Source organism: Corylus avellana, chromosome 10 (assembly GCF_965113065.1).
Source record: "Corylus avellana chromosome 10, dhCorAvel1.hap1.2, whole genome shotgun sequence".
NCBI lineage: Eukaryota > Viridiplantae > Streptophyta > Magnoliopsida > Fagales > Betulaceae > Corylus > Corylus avellana.
The window spans coordinates 6,264,707-6,284,629 of NC_142499.1; the positions used below are offsets into that span (position 1 = coordinate 6,264,707).

At 36.6% G+C, this 19,923-nt stretch overlaps 3 protein-coding genes across 6 annotated transcripts; 2 read left to right on the forward strand and 1 right to left on the reverse strand.

Moving 5' to 3' along the window:
• The first annotated feature begins 674 nt into the window (after positions 1-674).
• On the forward strand, positions 675-6,978 carry LOC132191448 (polyketide cyclase/dehydrase/lipid transport superfamily protein). 2 transcript variants are annotated; one of them, XM_059606465.2, is made up of 13 exons: positions 675-944; positions 1,031-1,153; positions 1,233-1,298; positions 2,043-2,238; positions 2,381-2,508; positions 2,902-3,010; positions 3,143-3,182; positions 3,985-4,074; positions 4,193-4,292; positions 4,427-4,566; positions 4,997-5,099; positions 5,466-6,142; positions 6,457-6,978. In XM_059606465.2, the coding sequence occupies exons 4-13, from the start codon at positions 2,100-2,102 to the stop codon at positions 6,743-6,745; spliced, it is 1,815 nt and encodes a 604-aa protein (XP_059462448.2). In that variant the 5' UTR covers positions 675-944; positions 1,031-1,153; positions 1,233-1,298; positions 2,043-2,099; the 3' UTR covers positions 6,746-6,978. The 2 variants fall into 2 exon arrangements, with proteins under 2 accessions (XP_059462448.2, XP_059462447.2); XM_059606464.2 differs by having other exon boundaries at positions 1,031-1,298.
• A 2,431-nt stretch (positions 6,979-9,409) lies between these two features.
• On the forward strand, positions 9,410-15,195 carry LOC132192328 (DNAJ heat shock N-terminal domain-containing protein). Of its 3 annotated transcripts, none has more exons than XM_059607626.2 (8): positions 9,410-9,852; positions 10,130-10,226; positions 10,317-10,406; positions 11,093-11,158; positions 13,625-13,693; positions 14,040-14,182; positions 14,619-14,708; positions 14,903-15,195. In XM_059607626.2, exons 1-6 carry the CDS (start codon positions 9,491-9,493, stop codon positions 14,175-14,177), a joined length of 822 nt encoding a protein of 273 aa, XP_059463609.2. In that variant the 5' UTR covers positions 9,410-9,490; the 3' UTR covers positions 14,178-14,182; positions 14,619-14,708; positions 14,903-15,195. The 3 variants fall into 3 exon arrangements, with proteins under 3 accessions (XP_059463609.2, XP_059463611.2, XP_059463610.2); XM_059607628.2 differs by having other exon boundaries at positions 14,638-14,708; XM_059607627.2 differs by having other exon boundaries at positions 14,040-14,178.
• Positions 15,196-16,112: 917 nt separating this feature from the next.
• Positions 16,113-19,389, reverse strand: LOC132192058 (Pentatricopeptide repeat (PPR) superfamily protein). The gene has a single exon (XM_059607251.2). It carries the CDS (start codon positions 19,306-19,308, stop codon positions 16,135-16,137), a length of 3,174 nt encoding a protein of 1,057 aa, XP_059463234.2. The 5' UTR covers positions 19,309-19,389; the 3' UTR covers positions 16,113-16,134.
• Positions 19,390-19,923: the final 534 nt, after the last annotated feature.

Consider the following 19,923-nt stretch of genomic DNA (forward strand, 5'->3'; position numbering starts at 1 on the left):
AGGGCCTTTGGGGTGGTTTCGGCCACCTTTTTTTAGCCCTTGGGGGTGATCGAACCAACTCCTCAGCTGGCCTTGGGAGTGGCTCAATCACCTCTAAGGTCAAACTAAGGGTAGCCGGCCACCCCCTGCTGTTAATTGTGATGGACGAAAATTAATGGAGGTGATGATTCGGTCTTTTCCAAAATTTGATATATTAAATTTGTCTTTTTTAAAATCTAGGAAGAAAAAAATAAAAACATTAAAACTACCAAAAAAAGTTATTAACCCTAAAAAAAAAAACAATTATAAACTATTTTTTTTTAATAGAAATTATAAACTAATTATAAGTGCTTGTTTTTACGTAAAAAGTTGTATCAAACAAAAGTTATATGAGTAAAATATATATATATATATATATATATATATATATATATATTTTGATTTAAAAGTTATATTTTTCCTGTACAATCCTAGACACAAATCTAAACATGCTCCACAATCTAGTATTATTAGTCAAAATAATCCGTCGGGTCATATTTTTTTGTTGACTAGAGATAAAGCCGTGTCAAGTACTTCCGCTTGAAGTTTTTCTTCGTACAAAGAAGAAACCAGAATCTTGTTTTTACGGTTTAAGGAAAAAAACCAGACAATTCATTTTTAGCAAAAATTAAAGAAGAAAAAACGCAGAGAGAAATTCCTTTTGTTCCCGCGTGTCTCCTAAAATCTAGCGGCCGTGATTCTTCGCTTGGGGAGAACGCGACGTCGCCGATGACCTTACCGTGACAAAGGACCGTGACAAGCACACGTGGTCCCTGTTTACCTCATTCTTAACCACCGAAAGCCGCCTCTTTCTCTTCTCCGACTGTCAATTTAGCAGTTTCTCTATGTGGTCCTCACCAGACACACTTCCAAGTCCCAAAGGAAAGAGTACGAAACCAACGTACTCTCGTCAATGACTCAATATGGTATTTTTTTTTTTACTTTTTCTTTTTTATTATTATTTTTTATTTATAAAAGGTTTTTTTTTTTATTTTTTATTTTATTATTGAAGGCGGAAAATTTTGGAAACAGTGTGAATTTTGTTGGCATTCTGCTGCTGTGTCTGGAATTCGTTATGCCCAAGAAGAATAGCTCATGTTGATGTCGTATTTCCGTCTCGGTGATCGCACATCAGGTGACTCTGTCTGCTCTGTTTCAAGGAGTGAATGATTCATTTTTCATGGAGATCTGCATTGACGTGGTGGGGATTTCAGTGTTCTGATTCTGGCTCTTGTTTAGAGTTCATAAAGGCCAGCTGGGTGCTCCTCAGGGAGCTTCATGTGAGTTGAATTTTAATGGATTCTTAAAGAATCTGCCTCTGGGTACTTAAATTTTTCGGACTTCTGGTTTTGTTTTGGATTGTGTTTTGATTAATATCAAATATCTATGTATGGTGGCTTGTATGTTTGTTGGTGAAACTTCAAAGTGTTTATGTAATCTGGGTATTGATGTTTTTCGTTTTTTTCTATTGGTTGATGTGTTTAGAGGTGTAAATATTTGTGTGTATGAAACAATCCGATGGTGAGTTGTTAACTGTAGTGAAAATTCTGTTACTGGGTGCTGGTGGATGTAGAACTTTAGTGGTATATTATGCTGGGAATGGAATAAGATTAATCGTTGAAGGCTTTTAATGGAAGTTTTCTAATGGCTTTTCAATGAACATTAAAGCTTTTCTGGTTCCAGGTGCCTTATAAGATGGAAATAATGTAAAGAACTTTGACTGTCTTTAATTACTTATGTAGACCAGGAGGAAACTTTTGCAGTCATCATTCAGAATCTTATCTTGAAGCATATGTCTTTCATTACATGCATATAGTTTGACATATTGTGGTTAATCATGCATATTGAGATGTAGATCTCATCTGAAATCTGAATACACATGTTGCAAGGTGCTGTTGGGTTTTTGATGTCCTTATTAGTTATTATCTCCACTTATTCTATTTTTATGAAATAACATTTTACATGTTTTTATATAATGTTAAATCAGCGATGATACTGAAATTCATTAATATTATGTGGTGTAGATTCCTCAGTTGACTGTTTGAGACACAGCTCTTTATGATTTTCTTGGAGATGCAAAGATGGAGAAAAGGCAAAAGATCACTCAGTATAGGGAGAGGCTGGACAAGACTCTTGCGTCTCCTGATCTGACAAATGAGGATACACTTAAAACCCTAGTCAAGAATCAACTCCTACATTCTTCAAAAGATGAAATCAAAGGTTATTATTAATTCCCCAGATTTTCGTGTTGCCTTCCTCTAGTCAGCTATGGTTTATGTTTCCTTATATTAAATGAGGTACTAATATGAAGATTTCATAGATTGATTGATCACTTTCCAATTTCAAATTTTTGGTTATGCAGGATGCGATCAGAAAGTCATTGAGAAAAGGACTGCAGAAGTATCTCATTTTCTTGACATGATGAGGAGTGTTTCTGTAAGTGATAATGAGGGATCAAAAGCCAGTGAGAGATCACATCCCGAATGGAAGGTAGGCTATCTAATTCGCATAATCTTCTTCCTTTCCGTTTCTTGCTAGTGAATCCTTGTAATCTTCTTCCTTTCCGTTTCCTCTCTCTCTCTCTCTCTCTCTCTCTCTCTCTTTGTGGTTGATTCTGAAATCTTCTTAGTTTCTTCCCTCTCTCTCTCTCCTGAACTTTTTCAGTTCTTCTATCCAGACAATTCCTTTCTCAGGAAACTTGAAAGAATTTTGTCTGATGAATGACTTCATCACTGATTGGTTTAACTTAGGTCCAAATGTTTCAAGAGAATTTAATAAAACTTGATGTAGTTGCATATGATTTTTATATTTGGATTGGCCTGTAGATTACATATTATTAGAAGGTGTTGGGATACTTGGTGACAATCCTACTTCTTTTGGCAGTTAAAACAAGATAATGAAGAGTTTCGTGTTATGTATCGTGAAGGGCCTGAAGGCACTCCATTTCATAACTTACTTGTTGAAGGCTATGTAGATGGGCCTATGGATGTTTGTAAGTTAAACCATAATTATTCAGACATATTGAGTTCATTCTAGAAAGATGAACAATAATCAATGAATTCTTTTAGGCTGTTAGGTTCCACTGAGTATCAAATTGAAAATTTTATTCCATCGTTCATTGCAGGTTTATGCATCTCATGGGAGTCATCCCTCTACAATAAATGGTGAGAATTTTTTCCCTCATTCTACTTGCTCTTAATTTTCAATAGGTCACCTGCATTGACATATGTTATATGGTGGCCTAACGCATCATAATTCTGCTGAATATGAATAACAGAGTTGCAACATAAATTACCTTAACTTTATAAGTTTTAGTACAGTGCCAAAGATTATTATATGTATTGTTATAAAAATTACCTTAGCTTGAAAGTATTAGTTTGGTTTTCCATTTATTGGCATTATATTAGTTCATATATTGGTTTAAAGGTTCTTTGAATTTCTTACTGGTTATAAAAATGAGTTTGTAGAACTTCAATCTTAGTGATGTTTTGTGTTTCTTTTACATCCCTTCCTATGCTCATACCATACATTCATCATGGTACATACACATTGGAAGAACTAAAAATGGAGGCATTCATGAGAAGTTTGATGCAGAGCCTGTTGGTAATGAGGACAAGATGAGAAAATACCAGTTGACATAGTTGTTCTGTCTCTCCTGTATTTCATTCATTATCAACATATCTTTTCTAGTTTCTTATGTGAGGAAAGAATGTTGGGTGAAAGGGTTTGGTTGTGTACAATAGTTACCAGTGAGTGCATCAATCAGAAGCGCATAGGCAACTCCCCCTGTTTAAGTGTGTGTATGTATGCAGACACATGTTTGTGCATTGATAGGGAGAATTAAGTAAAGGCATTAAGAAGAGAGAGAAGGCATCAGAGTTTATTTATGACATACGAAAACCCAGCTTTTAATCTTTGATTTAGGTGACAATAACTTTTCTTTTTTGACTTTTTATTATTTGTCAGGTGGCCTCAGTCTAGTGTTCCAACTTTCAAAATTATCTCCTGCAAATGTTTACAAAAGGTCCGGATTGGTGAACAGATATCTTTAGTGAGGTTTGTTTGGCATAAAACCACAGCATTTCTTCAAAATGTGCTTATTTGAGTACTTGTTACTTTCTCAAAATATATGCCACTTTGGATCCTGATTTTTCTTTAAATTTTTGGAAGAAAGGATGAAGCTCTCTTGGCCGCTGTCAGCAAGGGAGGCTGTTGTGCACTATTTTTTGTTCGAGTACTTTCAAGACGATCTAGTTGTTGTTCTTCTAAATACGGTAGAACCTGAAATCTTAAGTGGACTTGATTTTTGTCTCGGTTGCAATGTATTTTCTGCCCATACACCTTGAAGTCTATTTGTTTCTAGATTGAAACCAGAAGTAAAGGTATCTTGTCACTATTGTGCTTGCAGATCTCTGATTTGAAGAGCATTGATATAACTACTCATGGTTTCACCAGTGAGGGGATCCCTGAAGCAAAGGATGTTGTCAGGATTGATGTGGTAGGAGGCTTTGCTTTGCAAAAGGTGACCGCAGAAAGAAGTTACTTTCGGTGAGTTGTAGTTGATTGGCTATCATACAAGAGTGGTCCTGTAAGTAAATCTGAGCAGATTACGTGTAGTAACAACATTTAGATCTGTAATCAACCCAAGCCCATAAGCATCCCTTTCGATATAAATCTACTTTATTCTTCTTTTTTGGTTCTTAAATGGCTAGAGCCTTGATGATTTAGGACTTTCCGTATGCATTTGTCTTGTTCACATGATTTTTGAGTGGGTCTAATGGCTTTCCTACTGGTAGCTTGTCTTATGTTGCCATTTGAAGTAATTTATGCATCGACTTGCTTGTTAAACAAGACTTTCAAGTGATTAATCGGCTTTCTGCCTAGTGGTACCTAAACTAATTTAGGCAATGCCCATGATTGCTTGCCTTGTTCAGTACTCCACCAATTTAATAAATTTAAGAACTCTTAATTTTTGTAGGACAATAGCGAATATGGATATCAAGATGGACTTTGTTCCTCCATCCCTTATAAACTTTATTTCAAGGCAGCTCGTCGGCAATGGTTTCAGACTTTATCAAAAGGTCATACATTTTATTCTGTTATACTTTACGCATTTGGTTCAAGATGTCATTTTGTCCACTAGGTCAGCAATAAGACCAACTCGTGGTGGAATAATACTATTTAATCTGGTTATGATTGAAATTGAGGCTATATTTGATTCTGATCATCCAACTCAATTACTTTCTAACTGCATATACCATGCTCATCCACTGGATTTCAGTAGCTCTCGATGATTATTAAGGCTTAAATAAAAACTCAAAAAATGTACTTGGTTGGACCTCTGCAATGGATGGCCCTGGTTAAAATCCTGCGTTGGTTCCTGGATCCTCATGTATGTGATTCCTGTTCTATTATTTTCTCACATTTTCCAATCCTCAACACCATAGGTAGTATCCTCTACATTTAAGCATGATGAAGATTTTAGCAATGCCATGGGGGATCCGCTATATACTAAAATACGTGAAGCTGTTTATTCCACTAATGTGTCAAAAAAGACTCTGGAAGCGGAAGAGCTTACGACTGATGCATGCACTCTCCCCGAAGAGCATCCTATTGAGACTAAGCAAGACGACTTGAAGGATACGAATCAAGAGGTTTATAGCGATTACCACGTAAGTGAATCAGAGCCAGAGAATGCAAGAGCTAAAAATAGGAAAGCTTTTGGAGAGATTGAAGAAGAAGAGAGTGAAGAAAGCAGACACTTTGAGGAGGATAGCGAGGACATAGATCACATTTCAACCAAGAAATTTAGAGAAATGTGTCATGTAAATGGCAAGAGAAATATTGTAGTCAGGCCTGAGGTGGAACAAGCTCTGGGAACATTGGAGAAGGTCATCTCAGTGTTTCAGGAACATGGATTTAATGCCCAAACCAGGTGCTCTTCTGGTTTCACAGGTGAAGAACCTCCAAATATGGAAAAGGGTCTGGTGAAAAACTCGAATTCTTCAAAAGATGATAGAGTTTGTTCAAATGGTGAGGTTAATCTTTTAGTATCCGAAACGGAAAGCACGGAGAGAACTTCACAAGAACGACCTAGAAACAGCTCCAGCAATCAAAGCTTCAGGTAATAATTATGCTAGTGAACCCAGTTTTTATATGTCCCATAATGTTTGGAGTCTAATTCATAATTCTTGTCCTCCATTTTTGCTCATGTATCCTCATCTTTCATTCGTTTTGGTTATTTGTTTACTGAAAGGTCATGTCCTTTTCTCTTCGTCCATCTTAAACCAGAAGAGAAGAGGAAAAGTACTTCATCTTTTGGTTTTTGCTCCACTTTACATTTTTATGTCGCCCAGTTTTGATATTAACCTAAGCAGAATTTCTGCCTCGCTTACAAATACACGAAATAAATCGTACCATTTTGATCCCGTTTTGCAGGCGTCCTGGATCAAATTCTCACTCAAAGGAAGTAAACCATAACAAAGTAGCACCAGCATCACCAGAGCAGCCTCTTTCAGTTCCCAGTGAGGCTACCCAGGTTGCTTTGTGTTCCACCGGGAACGGGGGAACAGAAGTACTAGTGTCTTTGGATCAAAACACACATGATATTACACAAACGAACACTGAGCCAAATGGCCTCCATGAAAGTATTCTAAATGAAGAGAAGTCAAGCAAGCAGAAAAAGCATAGGTACTGCTGTTTCAGCAGCAGACATCGTCTTGGTTGAAATGGCTACAAAGGAGAAGATAAATAGAAGTCACAGGTTTCATACACTCACACCAGAATTCAATACTCAACAGAAACAACTTGTGTAATAGTCATAAACTTATATTTTCAAATAAGTATTTTTTTTTTTTGGAAATCTTTTACTTTAATGTACCAATAAATAGAAGAGTTGAGAAATTGCAATAAACAATGGAAAAATGTTCGGTTAATGCAGAGTAGAATATGTTATTATTATTTGGTGTCACGTTTCATAGATATGTAATATTCTTTGTTATTAATTTAAAACAAAAACTAACATGCTCTTAATCAAATGAATTTCTTTCTGTTTAAGAATGAGATTGTTATTGAATTAAAAAAAAATTAATAAGCCCTAACTTGATGACCTCAAACCACAAATGCCTGCAAAGAGATAGAAAATGCGATCGGAGGTTTGTCGGGGTGCCATATGGGAATATCTCCGATGCTCAAGTTAATTAAGGGTTCCTTTGTAGGAGAATTATACTAGTATAATTAGGAAAAAGTTAAGTAAATATGGTAAAGAATGGTATGTGTGTACTTGGGTCACAGGGTGATTGCTTTCATATTCTCATATGATTTGAAGTATAATACAAATTTTTTCTAAACTAGTTTGAGGTCATGATGATTATTCTGTATGTCGCGCCCCTCATTGCAATTGGGACAACTAGCTTGTTGGCTCATCAAGGCTTATGGTTTGGGGTCCAACTACTTAGCCCAAGTTTGCAGTCCTACCTTAAGGCCGATCAAGTAGACGCTCGGTATATTAAATTTAAATAAAATATCTATATAATTTTTTTTTTTTTTTTATGGATTGAAGATGGTGAGATTAAACAAAACTTAATTTTTTTTTTAATTATATATATATACTTAGGTTTCTAGCATGACACTAACTAGGCACTAGCATACGAACATTAGGCAAGGTAATGCTATTTTTACATCTATTTTATATCGATTGATGTAACATATTTTAAGTGATTTCTTATGTCAATCACTTTTAAAAAACAAAAAGTAAGTTTTTTAAAACATTTCACATAAGGTTTTTAAAGGGTAGTTCACTCGGTTGGAAATCACGCCTCATGAAGCAAATGTCACTAATTCAAAAAGAAATGCTAGGCGCTTTCATGGTGTTCTCATGATCCTAGGTGAAAATTATTTTATAAAAACCAAATGAAATAAATAAGAGCAATTTTCTTTTTTGTTTTTTTTTTGTAAAATAATATCCAAATAGGACCATGAGAATACAAGAAGACCATCAGGAGAGCACTTAGCAATCCTCCTAGTTCAAATTTCCCTCCTCTCTTTCGCCCTTGTGCAAACATGAGAAAAATAGGTATGAAGTGTAACATTATTATTTTTTTATTATCTCATTAAATTTTTCTTTTTAGCAATAGTTGATCTGCAACTACTTAAAACATACACGTTAGCTAGTGTGATAAATAGGTATGAAGAATAACATTACTCATTTATCACTCTGGCTAAGTGCATGTTTTAAGTGGCTTTTCATTTAGATAGCTATTGCTTAAAAAATAATAATAATAATAAATTGATAATATTAGATAATGGTAAAGTAGTGATTTGGTATATAAATACAGGGCAAGGCTTAGGTGCGGTAGTCTTGAACTACCGCACAGTGCGGTAGTTCAAGACGACCGCGTTTTGGTCAGTAAAAAACTAATTTTTTACATTAAATATTAAAATAATCAATAATTAAAAAATGAAAATATTAAAAAACTAAAACTCACGTACTATTAAAAAAAAAAATTTTTAAAAAAAGGAAAATTAAAATCAAAACCAAGGGGCGCGTTTTGGTCAGTAAAAAAATTATTTTTTACATTAAATATTAAAATAATTAATAATTAAAAAATAAAAATATTAAAAAACTAAAACTCACGTACTGTCTCTCTGACTCCCCATCTCTCTCTCTCTTTCTCGCCCTCCCTCAATTTCTATCTCAATCAACTCTGACTCTCCCATCTCTCTCTCTCTCTCTCTTTCTCGCCCTCTCCCTCAGTTTCTGTCTCAAATCAACCCTCTCCCTCTACTCTCTCTGTGTTTTTGAAATCTGTTAAGGAGAGAGGGATTAAATAAAGAAAATAGAATAAAAAGAAAGTCAAGAAAGGAAACAGAAGAGATGAAGAAAATTGGGGAAAGGAGAAAAGAAATTAGACGGTGGGCGGAGGCCCTTCGGGCGGTCTGGCTGCCCCCAAAAACCAAACCTTTCCTTTTTTTTTTTTTTTTCTTTCTTTCTTTCTTTCTTTTGGCCCTTGGGGGTGGCTGGACCACCCCAAGCCGGTTATGGAGCCACCTCCTTGGCCAAATTGGGGTGGTCCGGCCACCATATATATTTTGGCCAAGGGGTGGCTCCAGCCACCCCTTGGTTTTGATTTTAATTTTCCTTTTTTTTTTTTTTTTTTTTTTTTTGTTTTAATTTTTTAATAGTACGTGAATTTTAGTTTTTTAATATTTTCATTTTTTAATTATTGATTATTTTAATATTTAATGTAAAAAATTAGTTTTTTACTGACCAAAACGCGGTCGTCTTGAACTACCGCACTGTGCGGTAGTTCAAGACTACCGCACCTAAGCCTTGCCCATAAATACACAAGCAAATTCCTTTCATGTCCCCAAACCCCTCAAAAAAAAAAAAAAAAAGGTTCTCCATTTTTTGTTAAAGCCTCTGCTTAACCGGAAACAGTAACGCACCCGAAAGCTGAAGCTCTCCCAAAGAATGTCGAAGAGGAAGCTTTGGAGCCCTCTCTCCATAGCTCTACGCCGAGCCCTCCCTTCAACGCTTCACTTCCCAACGTATTCCGCTTCACAATTCCACTCTCCCACTCACCATTTCTCGCCCTCACCTCCGCCTCTGATTTCAACAACTAGTTCCCGAATTTTCTCAGCCCGAGATTTCGAATTTACCTGGAACCCCATATTTCGAGGAAAAAGCTTCTGCACGGGAACGGCGGAGGATCCCAGCGTCAGGTGCTGGAGCTGTGGCGCTGCCGCCGAAGCGGCGCTGTTTCTGGTCTGCCAGTCGTGCCGGAGCGTTCAGCCCGTGGATCATTCCGTGGACTACTTTCAGATTTTCGGCCTGTGAGTATTTCGAACTTGCAAAACCTGTTTCCGGATCCCATTTTAGGATTACGCGCTCTGTTTGTTTCCGGAGAAAGCTGAGGAAAAGTTAGAAAACAAAATAGAATTAGAATCGAAGGTTCCAAATATTTGCCCCTAATCGTAGATTTCTAGAATTCAAAATTTACTTTCTAGTAGTAAAAAATCAATGAGGTTATGCGCCTTTTTTTTTTTTTTTTTTTTTTTTTTAATTCCAGTAATCATAGGCCAATGATTATTTATTTATTTACTGTGACAGCGAGAAGAAGTATGATATTGAGGTTGAGAATCTGGATGGAAAGTATAAAGATTGGCAGAAGAAATTGCACCCTGATCTAGTGCACTCAAAATCCGAGGTCTGTCGATCAAATTTTTCGTTTTGAAAATTTAAAATTTTATAAAAATTGTTAGAAATTTTGTTGTAATTTTTTCTGGTGTTTTTATAGGAAGAAAGAGGGTATGCCGCTGAACAGTCTGCTCGTGTAATTGATGCATACCGTACGCTTAGCAAGCCATTGTCGAGGGCAGTATACATTGTAAGTGTATTTTGAACGGATGGGTTTTGTTGAGGGTGGTATGTTTAGAAATTTATATTCGTTTCTAAGGTTTTCACTTTTTTTTTTTCACCACTTAACTACTTGATATCATGCTTTCTTTTTTAATCGATATTGTCTCCAGATTTTACTTTGAATCCATATGCTTATGAATTTGCATTGAAAGGCTAGAATGTATTATGTAGGCTGTCTAATTTTCAAATTTCTGTTGATTCGGTGTTTATTACTTATTAGGTCCACTTCTGCAATTTATTTAAGAACAAAGGATCAATGTTAGAAATGTTAATATATCTGTTTCTTTTAAGTGCCCTTTATATTCATGTTGAAGTATAAGTGTTTCTGCACTGGCTGCAAATACTAGCCAAATATATTTTTGTGAAGAGAGTGGCAGTTAACCTGGATCTTCTTAGTTGAAGATATTTATCATATGAAACACTATCTTTTTATAATAGATGGATATGGGCGTACTTGGAATGACCTAAAGGGCTTGCAGCAATAGTAGTAATAGAGGCATGTTATGAAATTATAGGATGCACACTGAGAAAAGGATGGTATCTTGATGAGATTTCTAAATTATGATATCTATTTTTGCTGAGGCTTTAATTCCTTGGACCAATTTTCATCTTTATTTAATTCTGTGACATTTAGATTTGTCATTTCCTTTATAGCTGAGGCTTCAAGGTGTTGATGTTGATGAAGAAGAAACACTTTCAGATCTGGAGTTGCTTTCTGAGGTAATTTGTGTGTAATTTAATATGCATCTAGATAATCAACCTTTTTACTTTCTTTGTACATTACACTTCCAGCCGGATGATAATTGTGTTCTGCACTTTTTTGTCAACAAGCACGATCTGGTGTCCTGCTCATTGCTTGATGTTACAAAAATTATGAACAGATTGGAGTTCCTCTCTGAGATGTAGCATAATTTGTGTAAGGATCCATGTCAAACATGTCTGATCAAAGGGAAGGAAATATTGCACGTATCTATCTAGGGAGGTGATGTGCCATCTCCTTAGCATGCCCCTCCCTACTTCCAGCTGGAAAATCTGTGATTACAAATTGTGATTTATGATTAGTGGATACTGTTTGACTTGTATATACTTGCCAATGTTAGTTAACTAGTTAGAGTATTTCCAGCAGACTCTCTATAAGGGAGTTTGTTCCCTAAATTTAGGGAATATGTCTAAAAAATCGCAAAAAACGTCCCACAGCAGATTTCCTATATGGTTCCCTAAACCATCAGCTGCTACAGTTGAACCCAATGTTTTAGGTTCAACTATAGCGATCCAAAGACTTATTAAATTGAAAAAAAACTCTTTCTCTCTCCTATCAGCACAGCTCTCAACGCATCCTCTTTCTCTTTCCCGTCAACACGCTATCCCTCTTTGAACACAACCTCTCGCTGCAAAAACTCCATCTTCTTCAACCTCTCAACTTTCATCCATGTTCTACACAAGGTAGAGAGGAGACAGAAAAGAGAGAAAGTTCGAGATTGAGAGAGAATGGTGAGCGTTCTGTTCAAGCCGAGAGAGAGGGAGACTGAAGAACGGTGTTTGAGCCACTGTCGTCGTGCAGTGGGTAGCGCCTGGGCAAAGCTGAACCAGCCCTCTTCCAACGAGATGAAAACTCGGAAAAGAACAGGAAAAATATTCGCATCTTCGTTTTCCTCCGTTTCTTGGGACCCAAACAGAGAACTCGGAGAAGATGAGACGATGCAGCAAAAACCCAGACCGATCAAGACCCAACATAAACTGATCAAGACCCAATAAAAACCCAGAAACCCAGACCGATCAAACCAAACTTCAAGGTTCTCATATATGCTCACCAGACTTCACCATTCAAGGAGATCGAGAGAGCGAGATGGAGATGAGTTAGGTAGAGAGGGAGAGAGGTGCGGCTGGAAGGGAAAGAAAGGAAAGAAATAGACGGGGATGAGATGAGAGAGAGAAAGAAAGGTTAAATTAAAGGAATAAAATATAAAAAAGGTAAAATAAAAATAATAATATTTTAATGATATAGGGAAGCATTAAGGGAAGCTATTGGGGTGCAAATTGATATAGGAAAGTAAAAAGTAGTTTGAATCCTTAAACTTAGGGAAGATGACTGAGTAGCTGCTGGGAATGCTCTTAGACTAGTCTTAATAATAATAATTATTATTTTAACAAATAAAAAATCCTTGCTGCAATCTTAAATTGTGATCTTTGAAGTACTAAAAATACAATTGTATTTGTATATTGGTTCATGTTTTCTCAATTATTTATCTGAATAGGCAAGTGTCTTGGCAAATATTCAAATATAATTGTCTGCTGTGATAGTTGGTGGTACTTGATAAAAAAAATGAAGGGGAAAATTCACTTTATCCCATGAAGTTTCAAGGGTTTTTCAATTCGAACCTCAATGTTTAAAAATTGACAATGTGCCCCTCCTAATGTTTCAAAAATTTTCAATTCAGACCCTCCGTTACTAATTTCCGTCTAATTGAACGGAAATCATCCTATGTGCGGCTCGCGTGGGATTTTGATGCCTTCTATTCCAATTTTGCCCTCATTAAAACCTATGAAATTACGTTATTACCCTAAATTTTATAGGTTTTAATGAGGGTAATTACGTAATTTCATAGGTTTTAATGAGGGCAAAATTGGAATAGAGGGCATCAAAATCTCACGTGAGACGCATGTGGGATGATTTCTGTTCAATTAGACGAAAATTAGTAACGGAAGGTCTGAATTGAAAATTTTTGAAATATTAGGGGGGTACATTGTCAATTTTTAAACATTGAGGTTCAAATTGAAAAACACTTGAAACTTCAGGGGGGTAAAGTGAATTTAACCCAAAAATGAATAGTCATATTTCATGAAGTTGTTGGTGCTACTGTAGCAGTTGGAGATAATTTTATGAAATTTTAAATAACCAGTGTTTCATTGTGTTGTCGATACTGTAGGAAGCAGCTATTGGTTAGTGGACATGTTTTGTTTTCTGGTATAGAAAAAGCTTCTTTTGTATTTCAAGAAGGGATCTCTCTCCATAATTAAAAACAGAATTGACTTCCGAAACTTGGTTTTTTGTTTTGTTTTGGTGGAATTACTTATAGGCAAGCTTCTATGCTGTGTGAACCTTTATACTTCTTGATTATGATATCCCAGTTCCTAGCTCAAAAGGCAAGACTTCAATTTCTTATGGTTTAAAAATCTGCATTGCAGATATTGGAAATCAGGGAAGCTGTTGAAGAAGCAGCTGACTCTCAGGCGTTAAATCAGATTAAGTCTCAGGTATGAGGAAACCCTCTTTATCACTCGACATATTTTGTGAGAATGGAGTGGTCAGTTTCAGAAATGCATGGTTGCCTATACCCTAGTTTGAATATTTTAAAACCATCATACGGTTTCACCTGTTAGAAAATTTGAAAGCGATGGCTGATTCAAGAACCTGAATGTGATAATTGAAGTCATCCAGCCACATGATTGCTACGTAGGTCTCCTGCATAGATGCTAAGATTGGTGGACCTTAGACTCGTTTCCAACTGCTCTGTTTTCTCTATTTGCTAGGAGGAAAAGCTTTCATGATTTCTGTCTGATTCTAACCATAATCAGAAATGTGCATATTTGCTTTGTCCAGATGCAAGAGAAGCTGAACCACTGGTCCAACTCTTTTGCAAATGCAATTCAATGCCAGAAGTTCGAAGAAGCTCTAGATTCTATCCGAAGAATGACTTACTATGAACGTGTAAATGAAGAAATTACGAAGAAGCTTTAATATAGGTACTCAATATTATAATTTTTTTTTCCAAACTCTTCCATATCGGAAATGTGACTTTTGGAATTTTCTTATGGTGAAAAAGATATCAAGTTGTTTCTTCTTTTTCAGGATTGATTCTTCACCTCAACTTCCCAAACCCTGACTTCATTAGTGGTTTTGTAACTGAATGAATCGGTTATCTTGCTAACAGCTAATACTGACCCGCGGATGGCAAAACATTTTATCAATCTAGATCAGTTCAAATCATTTTCAAGGAAATAAATTGAAAATATCAAATGTGGTTTAAGATGAGTTATTGAGCTGTAGGTTTGCAAATTCCCTGATATGTATTAGAAGTTGGGATCCTTGCCTTTTCGTTTATGAATTGTTTGAAACAGAGTTCTACATGATCATAATTAAAATAAGTTTCTGATCAAGTCACTTCCTAACTATTTTCAGGGTTCTTGTTGGTGCCCAGATTTTGCAGTTGTCGGGTCAACAATATTTAACCCCAAGATTCACAAGCCAATCCCTTACAGGAGTATATATGTGAGTATTAAATGCCATGATTGCAATCAACATTTTATTTAATATTGAGAAGTATGGTGATAGCTGATTCAATACATAAATAAAGCTGCAGGCATATTTCTGTCCTTGTTAACGTTAACGAATTCAGTTTTATTTTCTCTTTTTCAAGCAAAGCTGTATTTTGATCCTTGTCTGCTTATTCAATTTTCTTGTAGAACCTGTTCCAGCGCCTGGTTTAGACTGCTTGCAATCATGGAAGAGAGAGACACGAATAAGACATAGAAATACAAAGGTCAGCGTTGAGGATGTGTGGCCAAAGCCCATAGATGTTTGTTGTGAGACTATTTGTTTATTCTTTTTGTAATCCATGGTTTAGAAATAAATTGACAGTTTTCTTCAGGCACATGGCACTATGCATGTATCATTTACCTCCATAAATTAATGTTTGATTTTAGAACAAATTGATGACTTTTATTTTTTGATGAATAAATAGATGACTTTTCTAGCATTGAAACAGTGTGCACTTTTTTTTTTTTTTTTTTTTTACATGTCCACACAAGAGGGAAAATGGGGATTCGAACTAGTAACCTCCGCTTTATAAGGCGTGGTTTCCAGTCGATTGAGCTATCTCTTGGAGATAATGCATTACTACTTGAATAACTTAATCCATGAGGTGCCCAGGCTCTTCTCCTCTGCTCCAGGCTTGTTGGATGATAAAATCCATCATGAACTCCCCTCCTCACAATCCAATTATCTTTTATTGACCAAGCTCGTGCTATATTTTAAATTTGTTGATTTACTTGCTGTGACCTTCAAATCTTAACTGATACACAATGTAATAAAATTTCAGAGTTGTGCTTAAAAAAGTAGAATAATTTTAAAGACAAAATATGATTTTGGTGCATATTACCATTTAAGGGCATGTTTGGTATATGAATGGGTATTATTGGGAATATAAGAAGTTCGTACATAATGCTTTCACTAATTCCTAAAATACCAAAGATTTGTTATAAAAAATTACTTCCAAATGGCATAGGAGTCGCGGCCACCCCTAATGTTATTGTTAGTGTGGCTGGTCACCCATAGAATATTAAGAGTTTTTCTTTTATATATAAATTTTGAGTTTGAAGAAAAAAAAAAGTTTTTAATTTTTTGAAAACTCTGTTATGTTCCTCTTATTTCTCTTTGTAGGGAAATATTTCAAGAATGATGTGCTTCCAATCTATTCCTTATACCAAACATGCCCTAGGGCTCGAGGTTTATCTATCCATTAACATAATTTATTCCTATTGTGTTTTCTATTTTAACACACAATAGAGGCATATCATCATGGTCAAAATCATGTTGTGACAAGAAAAAAGAGTAGATGTTGCAAAGGTTCCCAGTGGGTAGATAATAAAGTGAAACAATTAATGCAAATACTCAGAAAAAAAATAATCAAGATAGATTATGTCAAGAACTTTCGTTTAGATCTTAAAGCTGATTTTTGTTCCAACACAGTACGGGCTAAATCTTGCTTCCCTTCTCTATTTAGCCCATGAAAAACTTCTCGAAAATTAACAGTACTGGGAACAATCCCACTACCAATCATTTCTGATATAAGCTGCAAGGCCTCTTCAGATCTACCTATCTTACACAGAGAAGTAATGAAAATTGAATAAGATTTAAAATCAGGTAAAGGACCTTTCAACTTCATCCGGTGGAAGATGTTCCAAGCATCAGCCACCTTCCCCATGTTCATGTAACCTCGTACCAGTTCTGTATAAGTAACAACAGTTGGTTGACAACCTTCCTGTTGCATTTTCTGGAAAATTTCGAGAGCTCTTTCTATCTGATTCCCCTTCATGAAATGAGCCATTAAAGATGTATAGACATGGACGGTTGGAGAAATCCCGGCCTGCTTCAGAGAATCCACCTTAGCCAATGCCTCTTCCATGCGACCCTTTTGTAGTAGTCCATGAACAAGGCTTCCATAAGTGTACTTATCCAAAATAGATCCTTCTGCTTCTGCACCAACCTCATCCACCAATGCTTGAGCTTCTTCCACCCTCCCCGCTTGACAAAGCGCCCTGATGTACAAGGAATGACTCAGTGGAATTGCAAAACCGACTCGACGAAGGGAATCTGCGCATCTTCTAGCATCTAACAGCCTACCAACTTCACATAAACAACCAAGATAAGTTTCAACCAGTTCTTTGTCCGGGATATATCCCGCATCCGTCATCTCCTCAAATATTTTAATGGCTTCATCCACCTTCCTACCTTTCCTCCTACAAAGGCTTATAATCAAATACTTGTAGCTGCTGCCATTTGGTTTACAGCCATCAACTTTCATCTCCCCAAAAATATTCAGAGCAATCTCAGTCAGACCTGTACGGCCATATTGCATTATCATGATTGTCCATGTATCAGATGTTATGGAGCAACCTCTTCTTCTCATTTCATAGAAAAGGTGTCTCATGTGCTTGAAATCTTTTCCTCGTCCGGCAAGTTTAATAGCCGTGTTGTAAGTTTCTGTAGTGTGGCTATAACCAGATTGTTTCCCTACCCATGAGAAAAAGTGTAATGCAGCAGAACCATGCATATTGCAATTGCGCAAGATCTCCACAACAAGGTCTGGTGTGAACTGTACATTGCACTTCTCCAAAGCTTCTTGAATTAAGTACCAATCTGTTGAGGATGACAAAATCCTACAAACTTCATGCAAATCCTGCTCATCATAGTTCTTTGTAGGTGGCTCCATTAAGTGACAGTCTATCCTTACCGCCTCTGATTGGTTGGAGTTCAACTCCAGCTTGAGCTTCTGTTCTCCGGATGCATCAGAAGACCTAGGTAACTCGCCTTCTTGTGGGTAAAGCTTACAGATTCTTTGCATCCGCTTTACTTTTTCAATACTGTCCAGCTCACCCTTTTTCTCCATATAGGACAAAACCCCATCAAATATTTCATCTCGAATGTCTATCTTAGATGCCTGCATTTCATTCAAAGCCTTGAAAATTTCATCTGTCCTTGAAACCTTGCAAAGCTCCTTAATGAATACCGAATAAGATTTCCATGTAGGCTTGATGCCTCTGTCCTCCATACTCTTAAAAACTTTCCATGCTTCAGATACACGGTTTTGGCTGACATGACCTGCAACCATGGCTGTGATTGCCACGGTATCTGGCTTAACTCCTCTTTCCAACATCTCATTATATAGCACACAGCCCTTTTCATACTCGCCCAATCTGAAAAGACGCTGCATCAGCTCTGTATAGGTAGAAGTCATAGGCATGTGCCCAGACTCTTTCATGCTTTGAAACAAATCAAGTGCCTTAGAAACATCATTTCTCTTCAAATACCCATTGATGATAATCCCATAAACTTTCCCATCAACAAGATGTCTTCTCTTCATAATATTAACAATTTCCAAAGCATCGGCAATTCTATCAGCCCTACACAGTCCTTTCACTAAGGTCTCAAAGTATTCAGGGTCAAGTGTTAAATCTTTACTTTTGAGTTCACGAATCCATTCTAAAGCTTCTCTAATTCTTCCTGAGATGCACAAACTTTTCAGTACACATCCATAAACATTGTGCTCTGGAATTTGACAAACCCTCATCATGTCATCTGCAACTGTGCGAACAGCAGCAATATCTCCTGATCTTGCCATGCAATCCATTAGCATCTTATACAAACCCACATCAAGCACCACGTCCTTCTGGTTCATCTCCTTGTAGAATTCGATCGCAATGTCAGCTTTTCCAGCAGAGCAAAGTGCACGTATCATCTTCTTGTAAACCTGTGCATCTGGCTCACAACCACACTTCCTCATATTCTCAAAGGCCAACAAGGCTCTGCTAATTAGCTTTGCATTCCCATATAGGGAGATAATAATGGTCCAAGTCTTGATATCTTTCTCACACAAGTTCTTCTCCATTTCCTCCACCACCTTCTCCACCAGCTGAAACTCTCTCGCTTCCCCAGCTATGGATAACATGGTATTGTAGGTCTTCGTTGTATGACGAAACCCATCTCTGAGCTTCACCCAATCGAAGAATTTTAAAGCCAAATGTGGCACTTTAAAGCACCTTTTCAACACTTTCTCAACAACCTCTGAATCGAACCGAACACTCAACTTTTCTAACTGCTCCTCCATCGAAGCCAAGCCGTTTTCCGCCCGAACAATCTGCGTAATGTTATGAACTTCTGGGCTAACATCGCTACCACCCAAATTTCCCAACTGGGTATCCTCCAAAGCCAATACATAATCATTTTCTTGCAATATGCCATCCTCGGCATTTCCACAAACACCTTCGGTCCTATGTGGGTGTTCTTCCTTTAGCTCAGCGTCCCTCCCATGGATATCTTTGGATATTGAAATCCCAGACTGGGTACCATCTGCAGTGAAGCTATCAGCGCCTAAAATCTCTTTGATCTCACTGAATAGTAAGCTAAACGTACTAGCTTCTGCTCGGTTCTTCGAGTGGGTGTCTTGGGTCGTTTTCTTGGGCTGGGAAAGTTTAGACGATGACCTGGAGAGGCTCGAAAGAAGACAAATCTGAAATTTTGACAGCTGAAAGTGAAAGAGCCTGTCGCTTGAATTGGAACACAAGCACCCAAACTTGATCAAGTTCCTCATGGCCTGATTTTTAGAACGTTGTTACTTGTTATGCCATAGCCTTTCTTGTGTGGTAGGGGAAGGAAAGTAGACAGGAAGAGACCCCAAATTCGCATGAAATCACATTCAATCTAAAGCAACTAACAAGCTTATAGCAAGTCAAGTATGAAATCACATTCACTTTTTTTTTTCCTAGGCCTCACATATCATGCTAAATTCCTAGGCCTAACCATGAGTAGTTTATACCCCTCATAAAGTAGGTAGAATGTGATCAGAGTAACGCTATACATACTTTTACTTCAGCACTCTCATTTTCATATTTTCTTATATAACTTTTAAAATTATCACTAAATTTGAGATGAATCACTATTAAATTTTGATCAAATTATAATTTTAAGAGTCACATAAAAAATATAAAAATGAAAGTATAAGAATAGAAATGTATCACATTTCTCGTGTTACTATGATTACTATGGTAACGTTAAGGTAGAATGCCACATTTTTTTAGTTGACCTTTTTAAAATAAGAGTTATCGACATATATTTTTTAGGGGACCTTTTTAAAATAAGAGGCATAAGGCCTAACCATGATCCATAAGTCGTTTATACCCCTCATAAAATAGGTAGAATACAAGCC

Coding starts and splice junctions, on each gene's coding strand:
- LOC132191448 (XM_059606464.2), top strand. CDS start 2,100: ATGGAGAAAAGGCAAAAGATCACTCAGTATAGGGAGAGGCTGGACAAG. Junction 3,183..3,984: donor TCATCCCTCTACAATAAATG/GTGAGAATTTTT, acceptor ATTATTTGTCAG/GTGGCCTCAGTCTAGTGTTC. Junction 4,293..4,426: donor TTGTTGTTCTTCTAAATACG/GTAGAACCTGAA, acceptor TTGTGCTTGCAG/ATCTCTGATTTGAAGAGCAT.
- LOC132192058 (XM_059607251.2), bottom strand. CDS start 19,308: ATGAGGAACTTGATCAAGTTTGGGTGCTTGTGTTCCAATTCAAGCGAC.
- LOC132192328 (XM_059607626.2), top strand. CDS start 9,491: ATGTCGAAGAGGAAGCTTTGGAGCCCTCTCTCCATAGCTCTACGCCGA. Junction 9,853..10,129: donor TACTTTCAGATTTTCGGCCT/GTGAGTATTTCG, acceptor TTACTGTGACAG/CGAGAAGAAGTATGATATTG. Junction 10,407..11,092: donor TGTCGAGGGCAGTATACATT/GTAAGTGTATTT, acceptor TTTCCTTTATAG/CTGAGGCTTCAAGGTGTTGA.